Here is a 27,288-nt window from a genome sequence, read left to right on the forward strand (position 1 = left end):
GCTTCACCTACAACTTCCTGGACACTGGTCCCAGCTGTCACAGTGACAGCAGCTTCTCTCTTGAGTTCTGTTTAAACATTAAAACCATGAGATGGAAATCCCATTGGAGGTAGTGCTGTGTAGATAGCATGTATCACCAGGGGAGTGCCTTCAGGATCTTGGGACTGGTGTGTCTTTTTCCAGGTCAGGGTGGATAGTAGTCCTCAGCCCAGTGGTGTTTGTAAAAAGAACCTTGAAAATGTGAAAGAGCTGTGTCAGGGTTAGTTATGTAAGGCAAGAGTGTGAAAAAGAATGAAAATTTGTCTTGTCTCTCTTCCCCATCCTTCCCACTTTTAATTTCAGGGTAGAGGGTACTATGATGTGTGGACCAGGGAACCAATAGCTACTTGCATTGAAGTTGCAGGTATCCAAGGAGAAGCCTCTAGAATTGAAAATGGATTTAATGTTGAGTGTGCTCATGAGAAATGCCTATCTAGGTGGGAACCTCATGTTAGACAGATGACAGCCCTAAGTTTGCAGCCTAGGAGAGGAGCAATGGTATAGCAACAAGTGGATACCACAGGTGTGAACTGGATTACCTGGAGGAAAGAACTCAGAATTCTGTGTCTGGATTATTTGGGCTTCCAGCTGCATACATGTTCCTGAATAAGCCATGACTTCATTTTTCCTTATGGCTGTATATCTTTGATGTTTTGGGTTGTTTTGTTTTGTTTGCTTTTTGATTGTGAGATAGGTTTGTAGTCCTGTCTGGCCTCAGAATTGCTTGTAGCTGATCTTAAATTCCTCATTTTCCTGCCTCTACCTCCCAAATGACGAGATTATGAGTGAGTGCCACCTCACCTGATAACACAACATTGGAGGTGGAACCTAGGGTCTTGTGCATGCTAGGCAAACACTTTACAGACTGAGCTACATTCCCCAGTTCAGGCCTGAGAGTCTCAACCTTGGCTTCCTCTCCTCTTTGGAGAGGAAAGATCTCCATGTCCTACATAAAACCTGAGTCAAGACTCTCTGGGACAGAGTGCTAAAGGACCACTCTAGTGAAAAGGGGTGGGACATAGCTTGGATCATAGGAAATAAGCAAGGACAAGGAATGGGTGGATGCAGATAATAAAAGAAGCCACTAACATTGGCCACTAGGAGCTCACTGGTAGCCAAAGTGGGAGATATTTCTGAGCAGTAATTGAATTCTTTGGGCTTATGGTTTCTGTGCCATGCATTCCCTGTCTCACTGTTTACCTCTTTCCTTCCGGTCTGGTTCCATAAGCTCAGTGGTTTGACCAAGTGCCCTGTTTTTATTTATTCACAGATCAAGTATTCCCTCCCACATGCAACATAGGGAAGAATTTTATCTCACTCAATTACCTTGCTGGGTACCGTCAACCCACACCTGCTGAAGGTTGTGTCCTGTCCACTCAACCCCAGGAGAAGGAAGTGCACATTATTGAGTTAATCACCCCCAACTCGAACCCTTACAGGTGAGGATGCATGTGCACACAGAATGTGTGTGAGTGTGCATGTGTGCATGTGTGTTGGAGGAATTCATGTTACATACCAAGGATCCATTAGATGGCACAATTTGCCATGTGTGTTCTTATTCTGTCTCTCAGCTTCCTACCCTGGAAGTTTAATTATTCCTATTGAAAATAATTAGTTTTTTTTTTTTTTTAGGAGAAAAAAAATTACTTTCTACTCTGACCTGTATTTCATATGGATCAGTGACTCAAACTTTACCATTTTTATTATAGAGAGATTTTTTTGAAACTAAAAGTATAATAAGAGTTTTCACTTCAAAATTGAATAGACTATAGATCAGTTTGGGTAGGATTCCATCCAGTCACATGTACAGGACTCTGTGGGAAACTCAAAAGGAATGGGAGGGACTTGGAGAATGTGTGCTGAACTTTTTAAACCAGAGTACCCTGGTTATCCCACACCACAAATGAAGCCAAGACAGACTTCTTCAAATTCAGGACCAAGAGTGTGATCATTTAGTTAAAATCATTTTCTTTCATGCTGAATTCCTTGACCACTAATTTTCTTTATTAACTGTATATCCAGAAGTTTGGGAAGTAAATGCAGATACGATTGTTTACCCACTATTGATGCCTTAATCAACTCTTAAATTAGTCAAGAGGCCTTTACCTTGTAATTCACTATGAAGAGTGCTTGTACCATCATGCCTCCTACCTTCCAGCCATCAGCCACTCAAGTCAGGTTTTCAAGTGCTTTCAGCATATAGGGCCTTTAAAGTTACAGGACAATGAAGGGCGAGCTGCAGAAGCTTGAAAACAAACAATTCTGCTTCCAAATGAAGCTTTGCTTGTGTTCAAGTCCCTTCCCTTCAAATGGTGCTACATTGAGTAACTGACTTTCTCCCCTTCTCAAGAAGGGAAAAACTTGATCGGTTAATTAGCATCAGGCCTGTGTTCCTCTTGTTATGTAAACCCATTTTGTTATGTGTGCAATAGCAATCTGTTTTGCACATGTCATTTGCCTGGGATCTGCGCCAGCTTTTTAATCAACTGGCCAGACACTGGAAACATGAGGCTTGGAATCGGTGGCAAACCTTCTGGCATCTTAGTCTTAACTTTGCCTTTGTTTTCCACACACAGTGCCTTCCAGGTGGATATAGTCATTGACATACGACCTGCTCGGGAGCATCCTAAGGTGGTTAAAAACCTCATCCTGATCTTGAACTGCAAAAAGGATGTCAACTGGGTGGTCAAATCCTTTGACGTCAAGGGAAACCTGAAAGTTATTGTAAGTTGGCTACACATTTCTTGGTCTTGTTAAACAGCAATAATTTAAACTGTGGTTGTGTGTGTTATTTTTGCAAGGGTTCTGCCTCTTTGAACTTTCTAAGCTGTCTGTTAGCTTTTACTTTGAAAACTATGTTTGGTTTCACCTGATGGGACAGGTCAGTGTGGTAGCTAAAACATGGCCTGAGGGAGCACAACAGATGTGGGTTTGAGTCTTGGTTCTTCTACTTAAAATTTGAACATGTCCTTGAAGCTCTCTAAATTCCAGTTACCTCATTAGGGAAGTTTTGAAATGAATTAGTGTGTTTTCTAGTCATAGTAAATATGAAGCAATGAGCAAAAGTACAGTTTTCATGTCTGACTATTCTTCAGAGGGTCAATGTCATGGTCCAGAATTTCAGCTTTAACTCTGGAATTAGGTGCTGAGGGAGGAAGGAAAACCCAGCTGATCCCAGCCTGTGTCATAGACTTTCCCATTGAGATAAATATGTGGTGTTTGTATCTTTGTTTGCATCTAACTTTCAGGACCAAAACTGAGAGAAAACTAACTGTGGGCACAGGATTGCTCAGTCAGTAAGCTGTAATCCCAATGCTAGAGTGTGGGAGGCAGATACAGAAGAATCCCTTGAGCTCATTGGCTGTATAGCCTAGCTGAATTCGTGAGCTCCTGGTTCAGTGAGAGACCCTATCTCAAAAACTTAGGCAGACATAGATTGACGAAAACACCTAATACTGATCACTGGCCTCCATGAACATATATGCACATCCTACACACACACATGATTTTTTTTTCAAAAGTAAACATGTTTATCTCTAAAACATTGTTTTGCAAAGCTTTTGTAAGGGGCTTTGCTGGCTAACATAACATGATAAAGAGGTAGCTAGCTTGTTGGGAAAGTTAAATGTTAAAGTTTGGTGAAATAAAAATCTTGTCTGGGGTATATTTAGGGAATATTGGAGCAGATTACATGTATGAGTGTGCATGGTTGTTTTGGTTCTGCGTTCATTTGCACACAGCACTTTCCGTGGGATCCAGCAGTAAGCAAAGCCAACAATTCCCCACAAGTCCAGCTGCACAGATGAACTCACCAGAGAAGACAAAGCCAGTAGCACACACATCTCAATTTTAAAATAGTCCTTCTTTGTTCCTAGGACTTTTTGAAAAATTATTACTATTTTCCTTAGACTTTGAAACAGTGCAAATAACCCATCAAGTGTAATAGTGACGCATGAAGCTAGTGTTGAGTGCAAACCTTAGCCATGATTTTTCCAAGGTCACAGATATTTGATTGCCTTCTCCTGGCATGGCACAAGGGGCGGGGGTGACCTGAGTGTTTGCTGCTTTTGCTGCCTGGCACATCTACCAAGTGTTTTTAGTTTCAGAATAACAAACACAGGAAGGGGAATCATTGCTCTGAAAGGCAAAAAAACAAAACAAAACAAAAAAAAAAAAAAACATGGTCCTTTTAATTCCCTGCTGGGGTTCCTGTGTGCTCTTCTCAGGGCTGACCTGCAGCTCCTGCTGCTGTCCCCAAGCGAGCACACATGCCTGGGCCACAGAAATCCTAGCCTCTGCTTGGAAGGCCCCTGCCTCTCAGAAGAATCAGAAAGGCTAGAAATGAGATCAGCCACCATCTCAAGCAAAATCTGTTTCTGTTCCTCTCTTTGGCTGGACTCCTGTTCTGGACCAATTTTGGATCATACTTGACAACATTGCTAAACAACTAGGTAATGTTTCATGATGTCCTTTTTATTATTCAGTCAGTTTTAAGCTATTTGACTTCTAACTCCCTGCCCCAGATGTGAATTCAAACTGTGCTATGAGGAATGGGTGCATGCTAAGACAGTGGTTTAACCTGCTGCTTAGAAAGGGAGAAATAATGGGGAACTTAATTCTTGTCTTCCCTATACAGACAAGGTTGCTAAGTGAAAACAAAGCATCCTGACTCTAACAGACAAGGCTAGATTCAAGGTCCATCTCCCAGTTCACGGGCGAGAGTCTGACTAACGTGGGGTCTGTTTATGTAGCTGTGGAATAGGTACATGGTGACAGTGTGCACCTTGAAAGCTATTGTGTGGTGTAGATGAGTTCATCCATTCATCCCTCAAGTATTTGTTTAGGGCACATAGGGTTGTCTGTCTCCTTAAAGCACATGGGTACGGGGAGGGTTTCAGCTATGTGTGTCACTCAGTCTGCGAGTCTCAGGTTCTCCTTCGCTGACAGAAGAATGGTAGAACCTTGCTCTTTGTATTAAAGGAAGACTAAGAAAATATAAGTTCTAGCACAGACCCATTGTAAAAAGAACTCATCTTCCTTCCTTAAGTGCTCGCTGGAAGAGTTTGTCCACAGGAAACTGGATGCACTCCTTGAACCAAGGTGAAAACAGGAAGATGTCTACCCAAGTTCATAGGGAGCTGGGAAGAACAACCTGTGACACATGCATGGCTGTGCCTGAGCTTGTTAGCGGTCCGGCCTGGGCTTCATGTACCCTGTCTAATGGAGAGCGAATCGATCAGCAGGCCTACCCAACATGAGCAGCACCCAAGGGTGGCTCTGCCCTGTTCCCTGGGTCCCCTATGGACAAGTTATTGTCATTTCCACAGCAGGGAGAGCACCAGAACAAAAGAGACGAGGGGAACTTCCTAGAAGTTTCCTCTTATGGGTCAGTGAGAGATGGGTAAAAGACTTGCTGCCAAGTCTGAGGACCAAGGTTCTGTCCCTGGGACTCCTATGGTGGAAGGAGAGGACCTACAAGTGGTTCTCTAAGCTCCACCTCTCTCTCTCTCTTACACACACACACACACACACACACACACACACACACACACACACACACACACGTGCACACACATGGGCGCACACACACATAAAATTATAATAAATTTAAAAGCTAGGTTTTCTCTGTGCTCTTTGATGCAGCCTCACAAATACAGCTTATTGGAGCTAGAGAGATGGCTCAGAGGTTAGGAATACTGGCTGCTCTTCCAGAGGTCTTGAATTCAATTCCCAGCACCTACATGGCAGCTCACAACCCTCTGTAATGAGATCTGGTGCCCTCTTCTGGCCTGCAGGGTTACATGCAGGAGGAATGATAATAAATAAGTAAATAATAAGTAAGTAAATCTTAAAAAACAAACAAACACAGCTTATTCTTAGAAAATATATTGCTAGCTTAAAACCTCAGTGCATATACACTTGGTACTCTCTACCCACCCCTCCCTAAAACCCTTCTCCCTACATGAGCATTTCTAGGGCATGGGGCAAAGCCACTTAGGCTCTACCTAATTAATAGTTCATAAAATAGAGCTGAGGAATACGGTGATGGTATTTGGGGAGACCCACCTTGAGTACCCACCTGGCTATATTAAGGTTGGGAAAGCCTGGAGAGTCCAGGGATCCAAAGGTGAGGAATTTGCTCAACACTGAGAAACAGCTTGCCTCCCATTGTTCCCTGTCTTCCTGCTTTACTGGTGTGTAAGTGATGTCTAATCATTAAGTTCTGAACTGTAATTAATATGAATTTTACTGACAGCTTCTAGATTTAATGTGGAAAGGCATGAACAGATCATTCATTACTTGGTACAGGGGGACAGGTGGCCATTGAGATGATGGGATTCTGGAAACAGTATTTTCTCAGCTGTCTGACAGCATGAACTTCTAGGGCAGATGAGGTCAGGCAGTATTGTTGAGGCCAAGGTTGTGGTTCCAAGCCAGTCAAAACACATGCTGCTTTGAATGGCTGGAAGACGTCGCACCTCCGAAACTCCTGTTGACCCATCAGTAAACTCTGAGAGCTGCCTGGGTCTTTATTCCAGCCCCATTTCTGTCTCTCATTGCTTCTCCATCACTACTTCCTTTTCTCATCCCTCCTACCCCCCTTTCTCTCTCTCTGTCCCCTTTCTTCCCTTCCTCCCTCTCTTTTCTTCTCTTTATTCTGAATTTGAGTAAGAGCTAAACTAATCCCAATCTGTAACAACAGAGCATATGAATGGTAGCAGAGTTCAGCTCCTCTCCATCTGGGTTTCTTTGTATACACTCTCGAAGTCATGACCAACCAGCCTGGCAGGTTTCCCCTAGATAAGCTCTTTGGGTAACAGGAGTCAATCTTGGGTGACAGCTATTAAGCTTTGCAGTATATGTGTCCTCAGCCAATCTCCCACAACCAAGGAGGCCAAGAGAGCAGAGAGCCTGTGAATCTTTTATGGCTTTACAGTGGGAAAGGATTAATATTTCGTCATGTTTGGGGCAAATAGAACGGGAAACAAATGAGGAATTTAGGGAAAAATGCTACAGATATGCAGGAGAAAATCGCTGGCCATGGAAATTAAAAGGATTTTGATGCAGCGTGACAGTGGCATGATCTGTGCTCTGGAAATTTCTCTGCCCCATTGGGATGGTTGTGCAAACTGTGCCTTGCCACTGGATCCCTCTGCAGTGGTCAGGTTCCTCAGCTGCTGACAAGATCCCTGTCTCAGAAATTAGCAGGGCCACATAGACATTTACTGCCCATGTCCTGCCTGGCCTTTCAGAGCTATCCATACACTGCCTTGAAGGAATACTAACATTTTGGCATTAAAACAGATTTAATAAAACTAAACTTTTAATATGACTTTCATGGATTTTTGTATCGTGTTTTTATAAAGGAGCCACTTCAGTCTTCACATCCTTTCAGTTTTAGTAGATGTGTGGTCTATAGAGGCATAGAAGGGCAACTCTGTGGCTTCCTCCTTTATTCTTAAACAAAATGCTAATACTTAGGGATTATCTTGATTATATTAACAGAATAGGCAAGTGAAAACAATTTCAGGATGCCTAAACCAATCATAAATTATAAATGAAATGTAAAGACTTGCGTTTTACCATGTGGAAGCCAATAGCTTTTACAGCACTGGGAGAGTCTTGAGATCATATCATCTTTTCCTTAGATCTAGGCCCTAAGAAACAAAACCACTGGGGCGTTTGTAACTTGGTGTGCATACTTACATGCTTTATACACAATTTTAAGTAAAAATGGTAAGGGAACATTTGAAATGTGTACTTAAAGGCACGAGGAGCCGAAATAAAGAGGGTAAACAGTGCAGATGGGTATGTTTCTTTATGTGTGTTAATTTTTATCCCAGTGTCGTATCCAAAGAAGACAAGAGTTAAAGGGTAGATCCTCATTACACAGTCTGGGATCTGTTGGTTTCAGATAATTCCTATTGAAGGTATCTTTTTAGAATACCATTTGTTCTTTGACAACTTTATACCTGTATACAGTGTATCTTGATCATGCCTATCCCCAGCTCCTTCCTCAGTCCCCATAAAATATTCCTTCCCACCTTCTTGTCCTCCCCCATCTTTCATTTTTGTAACTTGCTGACCTCCATCAGTGCTGCCTGTTGGAATGTTGTCTGATCTTGGCTTGACCCTGTGTAACACTTTTAATTTTAGACACATGAGTGAAATTTTGCTGTTATCTTTAGGCTCGCAACAGTGTTGGTTTTGGAAAAGAGGGTGAAACATCCATGACAGTGACCAAATTGGTAAGAGATGACATCCCTTCCACCCAAGAGGAGCTGATGAAGTGGGCATGGGACAATGGCTACAGTCCAGTGACGTCATACACAATGGCGCCTGCAGCTAATAGATTTCATCTTCGGCTTGAGAACAATGGTAAGTGTGATGTTTTGCACCTGCCGTCTTCTGTCTCTCAGATGAAGCATGTTATAAAGCACTCTTTCTCAAAAGCCTGGTCCCACTGCCCCAAATGAACACACAGATACTATATTGATTATGAAACTGTTGGCCAATGACTAGGGCTTCTTATTGGCTAGCTCTGTCTTAATTATTTACCCATAACTACTAATCTATGTATTTACACATGGCTTACTGGAGAAAGCCGGACCTGCAGTTCCTTTTCCAGCTACATCACGACTGTTCTGGCAGGCTCTCTTGTCTACCTTTCCCAGAATTTTCCTCTCGTAATCTAGCCTATCTTACTGCTTCATTGGCCCAACAGTGTTTTATTCATCAACCAATAAGAGAAACATATACAAAAGGACAGCCCCCATCAGAAGTGTTTCTGTGAAAGACTCTCATTTCCATATGAGTGTTTGTTTTTTCTGCTGTCCATTTTGATAATTCATTTGACTGTGTTACACTGTAAAACTTAAACTTATGAGGGTATTAGAGGCAACTGTAGCACATACATTCAGTGATGGAGAGTGGGTTGCATGTCAGGCACTTTTGTTCTTTGTCCTCTGAGATTATGTCAGTGACCAGAGACCACTCAGAGCTGAGACCATCAGGAAGAAGCCTGTAGCAAAAGCTGAAGCTTACAGGAAAATAGCCATGGGGGCGTGGATAGGGAGAGGTTTTATTCAGGGTGTGGAGGCAGAATTGCCACTCTAGTTTGGCTAGTAGATAGGATGGCTGCAGCAGGCCCTTGGAAGTTTCTGGAGTCTTACAGCAGGTGTGATTTGAACCCCAAGTTCTCTCACTGCATGGTATCATGTGTGCAGTTCTGATACACTGTAGCTTCCAGCTGTAGGTTTCCATCCAGCTTTTACCATTTCTTTATTATTAGGGGAGGCATTGCTTAACCTCCAATCCTGAGCCTCAGATTCCTAGTCAATAGTAAAGAAAAAAAATTACATCTATCCTACTGGGTTACCATATTTTTTGGGGGGGAAGGGGTTATTGTCATTTTATTTTGTTTGGTCTTTATCAGTGTGCAGGTTAAAAACACTCCAAAGCTGTGGCTTCATTTGGACCCATATAGCTATAGCATCCTTTTCAAAAGGCCATGTCCATTAATCATCTCTGCGTATCTTGCCCTGAGGTGGGTGTGGCCTTAAGCATACATCAGCTGGACTCATATAACTCTGGATGCAGAGAATTCTGGGGGAAACACTAGTTTCTTCTTCAGTTATTAAAAATATGGCCACGCTGAACATTGCTTTTATGGAACTTTCTCTAAGCGGCCCTACTCTCTCAGAGATGAGGCTCAAAAACACCAGGGTACCTGGATATCTCCTAAATTTTTATCAATTAAGGAAGGCAGCAAAATAATCCTAAAACAGCATTGTCACAGGAGCAGAGGACTCAAAATACACTAAGGGACCTGGGCTTAATGCTTGTGTACTGTAAAATATAATATAAACAATGCAATATTGTTTCAAGAAATCTTTGGAGAAATGATTTTAAAACCCCTGGGTTAAAAGGAAGTATTTTAATATTTTAAGGACCATTGCATAGCCTGTTATTGCCCCACATAGCACAGATTCATGGCTTGTGGGGACTTAGAAATCATCTAGCAAACCAGTCTCAATTTTGAAGGAGCATTGCCATCACTCTAGAAGCCTGAAACATTACCTGGAGGTTTGCATTCTTTTACAAAGTCCCAAAGTGACTTTAACGTGAAGCCAAAGTTGGGGATCACTGTTATAATCTGAACTCTTACACTTTAAAACCTGGGAAACTGAGTCACAAGAGAAGTAAGTCATGTGTCTGAAGCCATTCAGCTAGTTAGAACACCAGGATCAGAATTCAGGTTTCCGTGTTTTCTTAGTCAATTCTACACCTTGCTCACTCACTCTTAATTTTGTTCCTGTCCATTCAGTGATAACCCCTGACTCTAATGATGATATGGCCTGGCATCAGCCACTCTTGACACTTTGACTTCTGTTTCCACAGAGGAGATGAGAGACCAGGAAGTCTGTACTGCTCCTCCAGAGCTTCAGATCCTGCTGGGCCCTGGCCACCTGCCTAGGCCGGACAACCCACCCATCCGGGGAGGGGGAGGCCAAAATGGAGATCTCCCCTTTCCTTTCCCGGATATCCCCCGGAGAGGCTGGAAGGAGGGAGAAGACAGGATTCCCCTTCCAAAGGACCCTGCCTCTGCCGGTGTTCCACTGTTCCCTGACCACAGAGAGCCAGAAGAGGCGCAAGGGAGTGTGGATGTGGCTGTGTCAGTCCAGTGTGACAGCGAAAAGATGACTGTAGCTGTGGACAAAGACTCCTTCCAGGTCGGTGGGTCAGTGGAGTCTCTTAAAGAAACTTCCCCCAGCTAGCTGCAACTCAGGGTTATTTCCCTGTAGCTATTTCACTTTTGAACCCACTTGATAGTTTTTCCCCCCAGTTGGATAGGCCACTTCCCCTTGGCGACAGCCATTGTTCACTTCCTGTTGTTCTCAGAAGAGGAGTTCATATCCTCATATGTCAATATTTTGCTATTAAATTTTCAGTGCCAATAAGCACAGTCCTTGGGCTGTTGACAGGTGGTGGGTGAGGAAAAGTGGGAGGGGGGAGGGGTACGATACAGGCCTATGAGCTACCTCTGCCTTGGGAGGTAGATACTACTGTTAACTGTGTACGCTTGAACAGCTGTCAAGTCCCCCACTATTGCCTTTGGTGTTTTCCATTGCAGACCAACAGCTACTCAGGGATGGAGCTCACCCTGTTGGATCCTTCATGCAAAGCCAAGATGAATGGTACCCACTTTGTTTTGGAGTCTCCCCTGAATGGCTGTGGCACTCGACACAGGCGGTCAGCCCCTGATGGTGTGGTTTACTATAACTCGGTGAGTAACTGGCATCGGTGGATATTGCTTAGTGTCGGTTGTAACATGTCTCTGACGATGAGGGGGATGGGGATAGCGCCAGATGTAGGTTCTCTACGACATTGGGATGGACTTTGACCCTGGGCTCTTACTATTTTGATTCACCAGTGAGTCTTTGGAATCTGAAGGTCCTGTTTTCTCAGCTGGAGCTGTGGTATTTTCACACATTTCCTTCTCCCATCTAATGGTGGTTCACTAGGACTGTGCCTGTGTCTGTGCCATCCTGCTGTGGTCACACTGGAGGCTCAACTAGACTGGTCTTTCTGGGACTAAAATCCCAAAGCCCAAGGTTATCCATGAGCATCTCTGGACGGATGCATCTCTTGCTTGTTCAAAAGCGAGAGGAGATGCCTTCCCTTGTGACCTTAAAACCAGAAAAGAATCCTTTGAAATTATCAATTCTCTCTACTTCTAAGAGAGTTCCCAATTTTAAGAAACTATTTTTGGAGCTAACTGGCAAAAGGTTCCACAAGTGCCCCTCCTCACCCCCTCTCCCAAATAATCCATTGCATAATTCACCCGTACTTTCTCGATATCATTTCTGCCAGAGCAAAATCTTTTCAGGCGAAACCTGTTCGCTTCAGAGATGGGAGAGACTAGATGGTGGACAAAAGAGAATCTATAGTGTGAAATCTCCTCATAAATGATTCAAAATACCAGTTTTGCAGTTTTATTTTTAAAACACCCAACCCCTGTCCCAGACATAGTGAGTGACATGTGATAGTGATGTACTTGACTTGGATATTTTAAACTGATTTCCAAATTAGCACTGGGAAGAAATGGTGATCTACTTAGTTTAAAGTTTGTTGCTTCAAGAGAAAAAAGGATATCCTGGTCCGAAAAGTCAGCTCTTTCTGGAATGCTTTTATTTTCTTGACTGTTAAAAGCAATGTATGAATTATTCTCCAGGTACTTGCTCAGATGCCCCCATGCCCAATGGCTTCTTACTCCTCCCATTCTGTCTCCTTCTGTGAATGTCGTGACAACTTGTAAGAATCTCCAGACTTCCTATGTGTTTTTAATTTCCACTGGGTTCACAATTCAAGTATATGAAATAGAGATAAATTAGGGTTTTATCTGTTGGTCACCCTTTCCATCTTATTCAGAACCAACCCAGTACGATAATTTCAGCCAGTGTTAAGACAGATTGTTGTAAAGAACATTCTCTTCTATACCCATACACACAAGAAAAGACAGTGGGAAGGACTGCTAAAAATGACAAAACTAGTCTATGGAAATATAGGTGCCATGCTTCTAACTTAAACCAAACTTCTACAACCCTTAAAAGGGCCAAGTGGAGAAAGTGAGGCAGCTCAGTGGTAAAGCACCTGCTGCCAGGCCCTGGGACCCCTGTGTGGCAAAAGGAGGAAACTGACTGGGAAACCAAACCGTTCTGATTACTCACACACACACAAACTGTGATTCATACATTGTAAAAGGAGTAAAAACTGATACAAATTAAAAAGTGCCTGAGGACCCACAAGGTATGGCAAACCTGTTGGCAGCCTCCAACTCTACTTCAAAACATAGTGTAGCCACTACTTGAAGTAACTTATAATAATCCAACATAGTACTATGAATAAATCTGTAAATTTTTGCAAGGAAAGAAATCCAAAATTTAGTTCAGATCTTCAGCTTGTTTTGAGCTTTTCTGTATTTTCTTATCACATATTTCTTGTCTTGAGGATAAACATTCTGAAGAGCCTGAAGAATTTGTTCTTGCTGCTGCTTGTATAGTCAGATTTTCTGTTTGTGCTTGTTACACGGGCACAGAGGTGTGTGGTGTGGTGTTTTCCCTACCAATAGAGCTAATAGCTGTGTGTCCCCTGCCTTCTAGATTGTGATACAGGTTCCATCCCCTGGGGACAGCAGTGGCTGGCCAGATGGCTTAGAGGACTTGGAGTCAGGTGAAAATGGATTCCCAGGAGATGTAGATGAAGAGATCGCCCCGCTGAGCCAAGCTGGAGTTGTGGTGGTATGTGATGAGTTCCCTTAGGTTTTCTGTGGATAACATTGTTGTTCATTTGTTTGTTTTCATTGGGAACTGTCAAAACATAAAATTGCATGCAAAAAGGCCAGAGCTCATCATATGACTGAGTTAGCCTCATCTGTTTGGTGATTTTCCAGTTTAACTGCAGCTTGCGGCAGCTGAGGAATCCCAGTGGCTTCCAGGACCAGATCGATGGAAATATCACCTTCAACATGGAGCTGTACAACACAGACCTCTTTCTGGTGCCCTCCCCTGGGGTCTTCTCTGTGGCAGAGAACGGACGTGTTTATGTTGAGGTGAGAATGGAGCGTTAGCCTTGGGTGTCCAGCCTAGTGCCCTATGCTGTTCCGGGAACATCAGCTGAAGAGCCTTGCACAGTCTCTCCCTCCATCTAAGAAAGGGCTTGGCTCAGAAAAACTCTTCCAGGCCACTTTCTGACAAAAAAGAGAAATATCAGCATTGTATGGATTATGCTAAATGGGTTTTTTGTTTTGTTTTTGTAAATGTCAAAAAGAAAACAATGAGCAAATCATTTCTTCTACCAGTAAAGTACCCTACTTGTTTTGACATCAACACTTCAGGGACATGTCATTCAGTCATTCAGTGTCAGAGTTAGCCGTGCACATTTTCAAATCACCTCACACTTCATCTTAGATTTACTTTCAAGTGAAAAAGCTGTGTGCTTGTGAAAATTGTTTCTGCCTCACAAATTTGCCAAAACCGCTTACAATCTAGAACAGCAACCATCATGGGTAGCCTACATCTGTAATGTCAATGAAAATATCAGATAATGGTGGTAATAATAAAACAATAACAGCTAATATTTATAACAGTTTTACGATGTACCAAATGCAGTTATGAATATTATCAGAATGAACTGACTCGTTAGAGGGGTCCTGTAAGAGTGGACTTATTAAGATCCAGCTTATAGATGAGAAAATTAAGACAAGCTGTCTGTACCCAGCCTTCCTCCAGAGGAGGCTGTGCTATTTATTGATCGCCAGGTGCTATTGTAACTGCCTCTCGAATTGCCATTTGAAAGGGAAGAAAACATAACTTCATATCAATGTCAGTATCTAAGTTCACAGACTCCATTCTGGAGAAGATGGACAGATAGACAGACTGTCTGTCTGCTATGTGTGTGTGTTCTGAATGTAGTCTGTAATGTCCCCATGGGGACAGTGTCTACTGTTGTTGCTGAAAGGCATTGTGTGACAATCTGGCTCTGGCACAGCAGCTGACTGCCATTGTACTTCACAGAGGGAGGGGTGAGACACTTAAGGAGTACAAGTGGCAAACTTTGTAGGTGACAGTTACTGCAGAGCAGGGCGCCTTTGTTTTGCAAAGACAAACAGTGCACATTGACACCAGGTTGGAGTCAGCCAGGTGGCCCTCCAGGTTCTCTTCAGTCATACTGGAGTCTGGGATGGGTTCCTCCCTCCTACTCAGGGCTCTGGGGGAAGGCCCTGCCCTGTGTGTGCCCTTCCTAACAAACATTCTCTTTTCTTGTGCCTTTTCTGTCTTCATGGTCCACAAACATCATTAGTCAGTGACTCCCAACTATGCCATAGGTTGGAGAAGACACTGAGGTTTGCTCTTTTCCAAATATATGCCTATATCTGCTCATGGATGGCTTTGCTGACTTATGCTATCCAGTGGTAATCTGCCTTCTGTGTCCTACCCTGAATATTTTCAGTTTTTTCTCCTTGCTCCTGGAGTACTGGCTTACTTGAATTACATTATTGACAGATTCCCTCTCCCTTACCTTTTTCATTTTCACTCTTATTTTCTGTTTTATATCTTTTCATATATCATATCTGTATAGTTAAATTTGATTGAAAAGGTATGCTTTAAATATCAAGTATGTTAAGGATTTGGGCCTGTGGAATTGTTATAAACAATTTTAAACTTGATTGAAACTACCCAAATATGAAAGATCTATAAATGTTTTGCTAAATAGGATAGCAACTGATCATGCCTTGTCTTTCTGTTTAGACTCTTCCTCTGGTAAGAGGTTTTTTTTGTTTTTGTTTTTGTTTTTTTTTTTAAGTAAAATAAAACTTCATAAATCATTGGGTTAATATGAAAAAACCGTTTCTTCTCCAGCTTCCCTCCTTAGCCTTTTCTGGAACCTTCCACACCCTTTACACCACAGTTCCTAGCCTTAGTCCAAGATAGTCATTCCTGGGTGATCGTAGGTGATATGATGGCACTTGTTCCTTTCAGATCATTTGGCTTAGTGAGTTAGCATCTACCAACACAACTAGCAATGGGAGTTCTTGCTGGCTGGGAGCGGAGTTGTTTTCGTAAACCCTTTACTTCTGTTTTTCTTACTAACTGTGTCTTGTACATTAATTACTGCCATCATCTTGGGTGTGCACATCAGCGACAGAGCATGTGGTTGCCTTGGTCTGGTCTCATTCCCAAACCTATAATAAAACCATTCACTTCCATCCATTCTGCAGCAAGAGCTGCTAAGATTTTTTTTTTCTCCTCCAAAGCATCTGTGAGACAGTCTAAACGGATATTCTGCCATCACATACCTTTGAAAGAAAAGGTTCAACATATTTTACACTGAAGACTGAGTTCATGTTAAATGACATTTGTGTCATGTATATGGTTTACCATCTGTAAGGTTGAATATCTTGTTCGTAAGAAATAACTCAAAGATAGTGAAAAGTAAACATGGAACTTTAAACAAGGGGACATATCATACTTAGCTTCACCCTTGTGAAGCTCTCCTGGTTACCAGTGGGGGATCTTTTGGGCATGCTAGGGATTGAGAGTTCCTGCAGTGTCAGGAATTTCCCCTGGGTGGGCTCCAGATGCAAAGTTTATTACCTCTGTCTTTTTAAGCATTTGGGGGCTCTTGGTCTCTGGGTAAGAACTAACTTTGTTTCTAAAGTGTTTAAGTTTATTGTTTAGCCTTAATTTAGTCAAGGAAAGAGGCAACAAAGTCAGAAGAGCAGTTCACACAGCACATCATGTGTCAAACAGTGAGTCCAGTCTTGGTCCAGGGATTTTAACAGAGTTCAGGACAGCTAAGGTTTGAATGCTGTTCACATTTGGCTAAGCTTTCCTCCCAGTGTCTAAACAAAAGAACCTTAACAAGACCTGGACACGATGCACACACATGTTTTGTAAGAGTTGGGGATGTCTCTAGGTTAGTTTTCCCTTTAACTCCCACCCTGGGATTAAAGAATGACGGGAGAATTCTTGGCAAGGCAGTTTGGTGCCAGGTTGGTGATGGCCACCAGGTCACACTGTCCCCGGTACAAGGTACCACAGGCCTGTACACTGACAAAGAGGGATGCATAGATGACTTTCTGCTCTGCTTTTTCAAGTTGCCCTGCCTGTCTCAGCCATGTGCATTCCCCTCTGTCCTGAACTATTATTGGGCAACATTAAAAAAAGAAAAAGTCTTGGTAATAGTCTGCTATTGTGACATTAAGGGCTTTACCTGTATTTTACTTATTTTGGAAAATCCACTTTGGTGCATAATTTGCTTTTATTTTTTATATCTCTGAGGAGTTATAGAGGGGGTCAGAGAGATTTAACCCATCTTATATTGTATTTGTAACTTGTAGGGTACAATTGAATTAAATGATTTGCTGTCATTCATGTTGAATTTAAATAGGAAACACCTTCCATTAACCAGTGTATGTTTACTGTTATAGCTGGAAAATTACAAATACATTATGAGAACAGAGCGATGTCTCACCCAAAGAACTATCCTGGGATATTATCTGGGCAGATAGAGTAAAATAAAATGCTAGCCATTTGTGACTTGGTCTGTCTGTTCCCTTTGCAGGTATCTGTCACCAAGGCTGACCAAGAACTGGGGTTTGCTATCCAGACCTGCTTTGTCTCTCCGTATTCAAACCCGGACAGGATGTCTGATTACACCATCATTGAGAACATCTGTCCAAAAGATGAGTCTGTGACATTCTACAGCTCCAGGAGAGTGCACTTCCCCATCCCCCATGCTGAGGTGGACAAGAAACGTTTCAGCTTTGTCTTCAAGCCCATGTTCAACACCTCCCTGCTCTTTCTACAGTGCGAGTTGACACTGTGCACCACAAGAAAAGGTCCCCAGAAGCTGCCAAAGGTGAGCAGGCTATTGTCTGTCTGGACTGAGATTTGGGCACATTTAGGTCAAGAGATACTCAGATATGAAAGTGTAATCCAAGTTATGTCAGGCTGAGGTTTTAGTTTTGAGTTTTTTGAAGTCTTCTGATTGAAGTAACAGTCTGAACAGGGAATGAAGTGCTTTGGGGTTTTGGAAGATAAATCCCGACAGCGAGGTAGTTTGTTTTTCCATATGTGCTTAGCTGTACCCTCAGAGTGATAAATCAGGACTGGTTTCCAGTGAGAGAGAAGCCTGGCCCTGGCTGTTGGTCAGATAGCATGCCGTGGCAGAAGAACAAGGGATGGAAAGGACAAGATCAGTGAGGATTAATTTTTCCAGGTCCCACTCAGACTGGGATTGCAATTGTTTTTTTGACCTTCTCTGTGTGAGTTACAAGATGGCCTTATCTCAGGAGAATTCATAAGGGAAATTAACAAATATTTTACTTTTGCCTGGTTTCTTATCAGTTCATCGTATTTGCCTCATGCCATTGCCCATATTAAACTGCTATGTTCTGTTACCATAACAGAAATCAAAACCCTTTGACCTTGTTGGAGCAGCCACTGCAGGGGCTCTGTTGGGTCAATTATGACACTGTGTTAGGTCTGCCTTGTGTGGGACAGGTAACCTGCTGTCACTTCATTTCCATGACCTGATATGATTGCCTCTAATTTCCTCTGTGTGTGAATTCTGTAGCTGTTAACACACAGTCTAAACTGGATTCTACTTTTCTTGTAATCACAGATCCACTGATGTCTCAGAAATGCCGAGTCAGGCTGTAGCATTTATATCTATGGAATTCTCTTATATAGAGACTGGAAGAAAAAGTAGGGAAGGACAAAAAAAGGAAAAAAAAAAATCTATTAAAGAGATTTCCTCTGGCCTGAATTCCTTGAGTCATTTCCCTGAGCAGTTGTTGATTTGAGTTTTGTCTACAAATAAATGCACAGCAAATTACCAACCCCAGGGAACAAATCCAAAGGGCCCGCTCACATGTTTGCTTGTGGAACCACTACCGCCTTAGTCCTTGTCTAGAAAAGAAAGTAACAATGCTTGCATGTCCCTCGGGGCAGAAGTAGGAAAGAGGCAGCAGGTGTGTGTAATGAGCATGTTGAGGAGGGACTGTTAATGCCACCTAGCTCTTAAAGGAAGCGTTTCCCTATTCCTAGTGATGCTCGAGTACTTTCTAGGAAAGGTGCTAATAATGATCACCAAGCCCAATCCCGTCCTTTGCTGTGAGTTAAGTCTGGCCCAGGTCAGCCTCTGAGACAGAGTTAGCATCGTGCGTTCTTATTTGACTGGAGGGCTAACCAGACAGTAAAAGAAAAATGTGAAGTGAACTACACCTCTTTTCAACAACATGCCTTGCCACAATAACATGCCTTTCCCCCTCCAGGAAAATTCTATTCAGGGTGTTAGGGGAGCGGTGTCTGTTTACAATGTGTATCTGGTTTGTATGTGGCCCACAGAAGCATACACTTCTTCCTATATGATGTGCCCCCCCAACATCTCCCTGATTAGTTTCAAGACTTAAAATAGCTAGAAACTGCTGGTGTCATACTTCCATGCCTGGGTGACACATTAGAGCATGCATTGAGCATGTGTAAGGTACCAGATCAAATGTCTGCAGCAGGAGAAAAAAGTCCAAAACAAACAGTAATTGTGGGAAGCCTAATTTTGTAGAGTGAAAAAACAAAATCTGACAAACATGATAATACGCTTATCATTTTAGATAATATAAATTCTATCATGTTTGTAACACAATAAATGCAGTTTCCCACAGTCTCTGATTATAGACATTATCACAAACCATTTATATGAGACCATTATTGTACATGTCCAAGAGCATCACACATGTAGTTCTCTAACTAACCCTGAAAATTCTCAATACTGTAAGCTGTCCATTGATATCTGCATCTTCCAGTGCAGCTGAAAACATACTGGGCCTGCCTTGCTGGCTGCGTGAGTATTTAGGGTCCTTTGAAAAGCACGCAGATCTCCTGCTTTACCCATGGTTAGCGGCTGTGAGCTATCTGATAAGTGGCCAGAAGACAACCATGTGCAGGCCTGGTAACTTTCCTATGAGCCATGACTGACATACGCGGTCTCTCTGCAGTGTGTGACACCTGACGAGGCTTGCACCTCTCTGGATGCTGCCATGATCTGGACCATGATGCAGAATAAGAAGACATTTACAAAGCCCCTGGCTGTGGTCCACCAAGCAGATTATAAAGGTAAGAATGGGGGCCTAAGTCCTGCTCTCGGAAAGATCCCCAAAAACCGCATGGTGAGGGGTGAGATGACCCCTGCAATGTTCCTCTGACCTTTCATTTGCATGGTATGACACGTATGAACACATACATGCACATGGATGCAAATAGTAATGTTTCCTCTGACCTTTACTTATATGGCATGACACATATGCACACATGCATGCACATGGACACACAGAGGAATAAGTTTCCTCTGACCTTTACTTACACAGTATGACACGTATACACACAAGTATGCACATAGACACACAGAGTAAGGTTTCCTCTGACCTTCACTTGCCTCTACACACACAGTGATAAATTTCCTCCGACCTTAACTTGCATGATGTGACACATATGCACATGCACACAGAGTAATAAATATGTTTTCAGCTGGGCGGTGGTAGTGAGCACACCTTTAGTCCCAGCACTGGGGGTGGGAGGGTAGAGGCAGAGGCAGGCAGATCTCTGTGAGTTTGAGACCAGCCTGGTCTACAGAGTGAATTCCAGGACAGCCTCCAAAGCTACAGAGAAACCCTGTCTCCACAAACCAAAATAAATAAATAAATGGTTTTTTGTTTGTTTGTTTTTAAATCTTTAGTTCTGTAAATGGAAGCCGAGTTTTATTCAAAAGCTAAATCAGGGCTAGTGAGATAGCTCAGCAGGTTAAAGTGTTTGCCTTGACACCTGACTACTTGAGTTTGATCCTTGAACTCACATGGTAGAAGAAAACTGACTTCCCCAAATTGTCCTCTGATATCCATCCACATGTGTTCTATGGTACACACATGCTCAAGCACATATACCCATTTATAATGAACATATAAATGTTAAAAAAAAAAAAGTGAAAGGCTGGTCAATTTAGAAAATAATTCATGCCCCAAGAGACATTGGGTTCCATCACCACAAAAAAATTAGGTCATCATAAAGGCTGGCTCTGCCATATTCCCCTCCACTATGCTCAGATGTGCTGCTGTGAGTTGGTGGCATGTTGGGACTTGCAGTCTTCACAGTCCAGGTTTCCGTGCTCACAGTTCTGCTGGCTCCAAGCTACAATAACCCTTCATCAAAACCATAGATACCTTAGGCAACAGTTATAATCTGTGATCATTATCCATTTAGGGATACTGGCAGAAAAAAAGTTTTCAGAACTTTGTTGCTCCCTCTCATATCCAGGGCTTCCGTGGCTTCCTGTAAGAGTGCTCACCAAGCTGTGTTGAATAGGAGACCCGGGGGGAGAGGGCACGCTGTTAAATGTGTAGTGTCAGCACCGGAAGGACAGGCAGGGACAGACAACCCGCAGGGATTCCCAAGGACTGTCAGGAGAACATCACAGCACCAGGGGCATGAGTAAGCCAGGATGTGTCAACAGCTGATGGTTGGGACCACATGTCCTATGGGTGATCTGTGGAGTTACAATCCTCCCTGTTAGAGACAGCCTATGGCTGTCTGGAAGCCTTGCTGTCAAAGGGTGTCAGGCTGAGAAAAGGCTGGCGGTGAGAGGGGAGGTCAAGCTTGTCGAGTAAGGTATCCCAGCAGTGCAATCTCAGACCGTGTCCCGCCATGCTGAAGGACAGAGAGACGCCTAGCAAAAGCCAGTGGGCAGCTTGGCCCTGGCTGCTGGGCATGTGACTGGTGCTGGCACCAGACATGGGTTTAGAGTGCCTCTGGGATGGTGCTTTGGGGCTGAGATTGGCAGGTCTAAGCAATAGGCAGCTCTGTAGCAGCTGCGAGCTACCAGGGAAGGGGCAGGTGGGTGCTGACCAGTCTCCCAGTAAGGTTGTGGCCTTTGTAAAAGGAAAAAAAGGAGGGGGGGGGGGAAGCGGGGCCATTCCAAAAGGCAGGAAGGCACGGAGCAGGGAACTACCTCACAACCCGGAAGTTTAGGGCACCCTCTTGCTCCCTACATACCCAACTGGCTGTGGCAAGCACACTCACTACCTCCTGGTTTCGTGTTCTGCATCTGGAGAGGGGAGGTTAGAACAGGGGACACATGGAAGCCCTTCCAGCCCCAAGACTCGGCAGAGCTTTTGGGAGAAGCACCCTTCCTAAACTCAGAGTGGACAGACCAGATATTCATTGGTCTGTGTCATGAACTGGCTCGTTGGGTTCTTGGTCATCTGAAAGGTATGATAGACAGTCTCACTCAAATACGGCTACCCTCATTGTTGAGTGTTGGGAAAAGGAATATGAATACATTGTGTTGCACAGAATTCATAGCTGGGCGACAGCTGACTGTGTTCTGTGCTATAAAAGTAGTTAACAACAGCAGCAGCCACCTCGCTCCCCATCCTTTACCCTTACCCTATTTGAGAGTCCTCCTTCAGCTGGTAATTGAACGCAGCAGCTGGTTGTGCCCTGTGCCAGACTTAGGCATTAATATTACAACACTATAACTTCCAGCAATTCTTTCATTAAAAAAAAAAAAAAAAAAAAACTCCTCCAGTGGTATTTTTCTAAGTAACTTCTCTTGTATATTTAGTAATTACTTTTATTTAAACTTAGACTCATTATACTACACGTTCAGTGTTTTCTTTACATAAAAGTTCAAGAGGAAAGATTTTTTTTTTAAACAGACATCAAGGCAATTTCATGAATTCGCTAATTGAGGTAAGATTTTAGTGGAGAGGCAATGGGCGAATAGTTTATTGCTTAGGTTTGTGAAACAAATTGAGGAGGTTGAACTGCAGTGCTTCCCAAGGGGCTATATACAAGTCTTCCTTGCAGGAATAGGTAGTACCCCCCTTGCCCCCTCCTCCCTACGCTCTTGACTTCCCCTCACCTTTTGTGTTTATTTTCTTTGGCTCTGAAACCTTTTCTGTTGGTGTAGGTCACTGAAATCTGTTTCTCTCAGCTGCATAGGGCATTGGAATATTTTGGGAAAAGGCAGGTGACCATTGGCCCAATAGCAATGGCTTATTTAAGTAATAGTAACTAGTTCTTTCTGGCCGTGGGAGGTGGGGGATGAACCGCAGGGTAAGATTTCCCAGCAGCTTCACCGTCCAGGTGCTGTTCCTCTTGATGTCCTTGCTACAGAGCCAACTATCCCTGGCCATTTTGTCCATCTTTCTTTTTGCAGTTGGGTCTTCTGGGACCACAGATATAGGATGAGAGTAGCAACTGCCACTACCAGTAATAAGGACATCTTCAGGCAGTGTTTTTTCCTCTGTGGGCAGGGAAAGAGGCCACCAAAGCTACATGAAAAATTCTAGGTTCTTTGAGTGGGCCAACATTTTTAGTGGGACTGTGGTGAGTGTCATCGACATCTTTGGTTTCTGAGTCCTTTGGAGTCAGTGTTGGCTGATCATCATGCTACTTAAACCATCAGCAATAGATGAAGATGCTAGACTGTTGAGGAGCTAGAAATGGTGATGGAGATGCAACATTCATGAAGCATTTATCTTGCACAAGGCCCTGTGCTGAACACTTAGGGTGTTAATAGAACTTAATTCTCTTAGCAGCTCTGTAGAAAAAGAGCTGCAACAAACGTGTATACCCAACCAGGATTCAAACCCGTTCCTTTCCTTTTACATCTTTTGCCAACCATCATGTGTAGTTGGTTTTAATAACTGCTAGGACTATAAGGAGCTACCTCCTCACCTCCATTCCCTTCCGGTCCTCCCCTCCCTCATCCCATGTTCCACTCACTACTATCAAGACAGTACTCGAGTAGCCTAAGGACAATGGGCTGAAAGTCAGATGAAAAATTGAGAGAAAAATGGAAAACACACTTCTTGACAAGGTTAAAATGTTAGGGTGTGTTCAAAAGTGCAGACTCAGACATTCTGTGACTTTATGACTTAAACACACACAAAAGCAGAAAACATGAATAGCTGGTGCATATTACGGTTTATGGCAAAACAATTAAAATAGTTGAGGTGGTGCCATCCTGCCATCGTTGCTGAAATACTTCAGAATATTGGCAGGTTTCCCAACTTGCCATGATTTACATTCAGCTTTTAATTCCTAGCAAGTTAAACTTTCAGAATTCTGGCTTTTTTCCACACTTAAAAATAAAAGCACTCAGTAAATGTGGATTTCTTCCTTTTCCTCTAAGCCAAACTGGGGGTCTTTCAGGAGAGGAAGGAGTATTGGGAAACAGTTTCGAATGTCAGTTGGAAGTTAATGTAAAAGAGGCGTGACATTTTGGAACACGTTTGGATTTTCCAGAACCAAAAATTCTCTATCTATCTATCTCTCTCCCCCTCTCTCCCTCCCTCTCTCCCCTCTCTCTTTCCCCCTCTCTCTTTCTCTTTCTCCCTCTCTCTCTCCCTCTCTCTTCCTCTCTCTTTCTCTCTCTCCCTCTCTCCCTCTCTCTCTTTCTCTCTCTCCCTCTCTCTTTCTCTCTCTCTCTCCCTCCCTCTCTCTCCCCTTCTCTCTCTCCCTCTCTCCCTCTCTCTCTTTCTCTCTCTCCCTCCCTCTCTCTTTCTCCCTCTCTTTTTCTTTCTCTCTCTCCCTCTCTTCCTCTCTCTCTTCATCTCTCTCTCCCTCTCTCTCTTTCTCTCTCTCCCCCTCCCTCTCTCCCTCTCTCTTTCTCCCTTCTTTCTCTCCTTCTCTCTCTCTCCGTGTGTGTGTGCGCGCGCGCGCGCACACACACACACACACACACACACACACACACACACACACACACGCACAGTTTGTCCTCAGGTTAAGGATGAAATGAGAGAAGAGAGTAGGAACGTGAAGACAGAACTAGGTACTTGGTCACTGAGGGAGCAGGGTGCACAACAACTCTCATTATTATAGCTGCTTCACATTTTGAAAACCTGTTATTTAGAAGATTTTAAATGTATGTAAAAATAGAATGAGCCCTCCAGGAAAACACCATCCAGTTTTAGCAACTACATATTTGTGGTGAATATTGTTTGACCACTTCCTGTGGCCCATTTATATGGAAGGAAACCACCAAACAGTTTGATCATCAGTTAACACAGGAGATGCCTCTGAAATTTATGAAGCATCAAAGGATCTTGAGGAGAAGACTGAGCATGGTGGCACACACCTTTAATCCCAGCACTTGGGAGGCTGAAGCAGGAACTCTGTGAGTTCCAGGCTGGCTAGGGCCTACATAGTGAGTCCCTGTTTCTCCTGTTTTAGAAGGGGAAGTCAGAAGGTCTTCAGGAGGGCACCAGTGCTTAGATCCATTTAGGCACCACTCAGAGTAGTGTTTGGCTTCTGGGGGGAGAACCAGCAATACAACATGAAATGATATGTTGGGTTGTTTACTCTAAAACCACATTTACATACTTCTCACTCGGAATAGCATCCACCTAGGGCTGGATAACTCTGATGTGGGATATTTAACATCATCCTTCATTTTTACCCAGTAGATGCTGGTGTCCACCCCCAACCAAGCTGTGACAATTCACTATGATTCTAGAAGTCTCCATGTTTCCAAAGAGCCCCCTGCCCTCATCCCCTCACCACCCCCCCCCTCGTGAGTAGATAAGTTAATAGGCAATGCAAGGAGCCATAATCAGACAAGTTAGTTTGGAAATAAACATTTTCCAATAGCCACACAAAGTTGTCCTCACCCCCACCCCAGTGTGTGCCAGTTTGATACTGTGTTTCTTTGTGGGTCTTTTCAGGCCTGAAGTATTTACTAGAACCCCATTAAAACTGGAGGCCAAAAGCCGTGTGGTCAGTTATGCATTTACTCATGCATAACGTACCCCAGACATGCCAGTTGGTGAAAGCCATGCGTCATGATCTGAAGAGGGAGAGTTTGGTTCTAAAGGTAAACCAAAACTTGTCCAGAGTATGTGAAAAGATTTGATCCAGAATGTTGATTATAGTGTATTCTTTCTGAAAAGAAATTCACTGTTAAGATTCTCTTTATAGCAATATGTAGGATTCCTTCCTAACAGTTTTAACCCCCTAAGTAAATACGGCAGCTCCTTTGTTCTTAGTAGGCAGGTTCAGTTACAGGGCTCTGGAAGAGGTGTATGGTATGGGGAATTGGGGAATAAGAACTGCTAGAGGGTAATCTCTGGAATGGTCACGAGGAGGTTTGACACAAGGAAATAAGGCATGGATGTTTCTGTTTAGCTCTCTGGGAGGGCCCTATTTGGGGGTGAGGGGAGAGTCTTAGATCACAGCATAGATCCATTAAGAACTTTTAAACAATACCATCCATCACAAAGGCCTTGCCATAAAACCCAAATTCTTAGATGTGAGGTCTCCCTCAGGGAGAATTATTTTTAAACTACTTTGGGAACTCTTCTCAAAAGTGTGTATATATTTCTTGTGTGATGCACACAGTTGAGACCTTAAAATGTCTTTGCACTTAGTTCAGTGAATCAAACTGTTACTTCTTGAAAGTAGATGAATTTTGTGGTTAGACACTTACACTTCTTAGAGTTCCTAGGGCTATGATGTAAGAGATGTTGGCTTTGTCTACTATAATGTATTACACAAATCTACAAGTGTCAGGAGTTAGTATTATTGTCCGTACCAGGGAAGTGCATTTTAGGCAAGTACTCTACCAACTAAGCTATTATCTTACCAGAAAATGCATCTTGCTTGTCTGGTGTGCTTGGAGGTCAGAAGAGGGCATCCAATCCCCTGAAATTAGAGTTACAAATAATTGTGAGCCATCATGTGGGTGCTGGGAATCAAATCCAGGACCTCTGGAAGAGCAACCAGTCCATTAACCACTGATCCATTCCTCTAGCCCCTAGAAAATGTGTTTTATAGTTAATTTAGTGAGTGTGAGTTCTGCATACTACATTGTATCTTTCTTTCTCAGAGACTATGCTCTAGCTTCATTTCTGCTGCTATAATAAAATATTCAAACACAAACAGCCACATAGCCGAGGAGGTGTTTGTTTAGTTTGTAATCCTAATCTAGTCTATCACTGGGAAGAGCTCAAGACAGGAACTTGTAACATGTAGTCACATCACACCCTAGGTCCCTCAAGAGCAGAGAGAAATGTACGCATGCCTGGTTGCTTATTATATTCAGCTACATTTCGACATTTCATGCAAATGTAGGGCCTTCCACACTGGGCTGAATCTTCCCACATCAATTGTCTTAAAATAAATAGCCCTCCCCCCAAACATGTTTACAGGCCACCAAATATAGACAGTCCCTCAGTGAGATTCTTCATCACAGAGAGGCTGTCATTAAGTGCATCAGACTGGCCTGATGCCACTGTGTGTCAAAGATAGCCTCAAACTCAGTCATCCTGCTTCCTTCCACCTCCCAGGTGTTGGGATTATAGGATTACACACTGTGCCTAGTCCCTGAATTAATGTATAAAAACACCTTCATTTCCTTAGTGATTGTATTGAAATATAACTTGAATGTATCCCCACCAAAGGACCACCATGATGCTCAGATTCAGGGATCCATACAGTTACTGATTACTTCTCAAAACTGGACTTGGTCCAATTGAGATGGACAACCCCAAGAACTTAGAATTTGCCATGTGGTGGTGGTACATGCCTTTAATCCCAGCACTCGGGAGGCAGAAGCAGGCAGATCTCTGCCAGTTGGAGGGCAGCCTCATCTACAGAGGGAGTTCCAGGACAGCAAGAAGAGAGACCC

General features: G+C 43.2%; 1 protein-coding gene across 1 annotated transcript in view; it reads left to right on the forward strand.

The window, feature by feature from the left end:
• Nucleotides 1-27,288, forward strand: part of Tgfbr3 (transforming growth factor beta receptor 3) — a 150,378-nt gene that overhangs the window by 108,527 nt on the left and 14,563 nt on the right. Inside the window, exons 5-13 of the mRNA XM_051198460.1 lie at nucleotides 1,310-1,478; nucleotides 2,616-2,763; nucleotides 8,229-8,418; nucleotides 10,441-10,772; nucleotides 11,174-11,326; nucleotides 13,203-13,340; nucleotides 13,493-13,651; nucleotides 17,167-17,463; nucleotides 19,601-19,718. Coding sequence (XP_051054417.1) covers nucleotides 1,310-1,478; nucleotides 2,616-2,763; nucleotides 8,229-8,418; nucleotides 10,441-10,772; nucleotides 11,174-11,326; nucleotides 13,203-13,340; nucleotides 13,493-13,651; nucleotides 17,167-17,463; nucleotides 19,601-19,718 — 1,704 coding nt within the window. The remainder of the gene's footprint in view (nucleotides 1-1,309; nucleotides 1,479-2,615; nucleotides 2,764-8,228; nucleotides 8,419-10,440; nucleotides 10,773-11,173; nucleotides 11,327-13,202; nucleotides 13,341-13,492; nucleotides 13,652-17,166; nucleotides 17,464-19,600; nucleotides 19,719-27,288) is intronic.

Source organism: Phodopus roborovskii, unplaced genomic scaffold, assembly GCF_943737965.1.
Source record: "Phodopus roborovskii unplaced genomic scaffold, PHOROB, whole genome shotgun sequence".
Taxonomy (NCBI): Eukaryota; Metazoa; Chordata; class Mammalia; order Rodentia; family Cricetidae; genus Phodopus; species Phodopus roborovskii.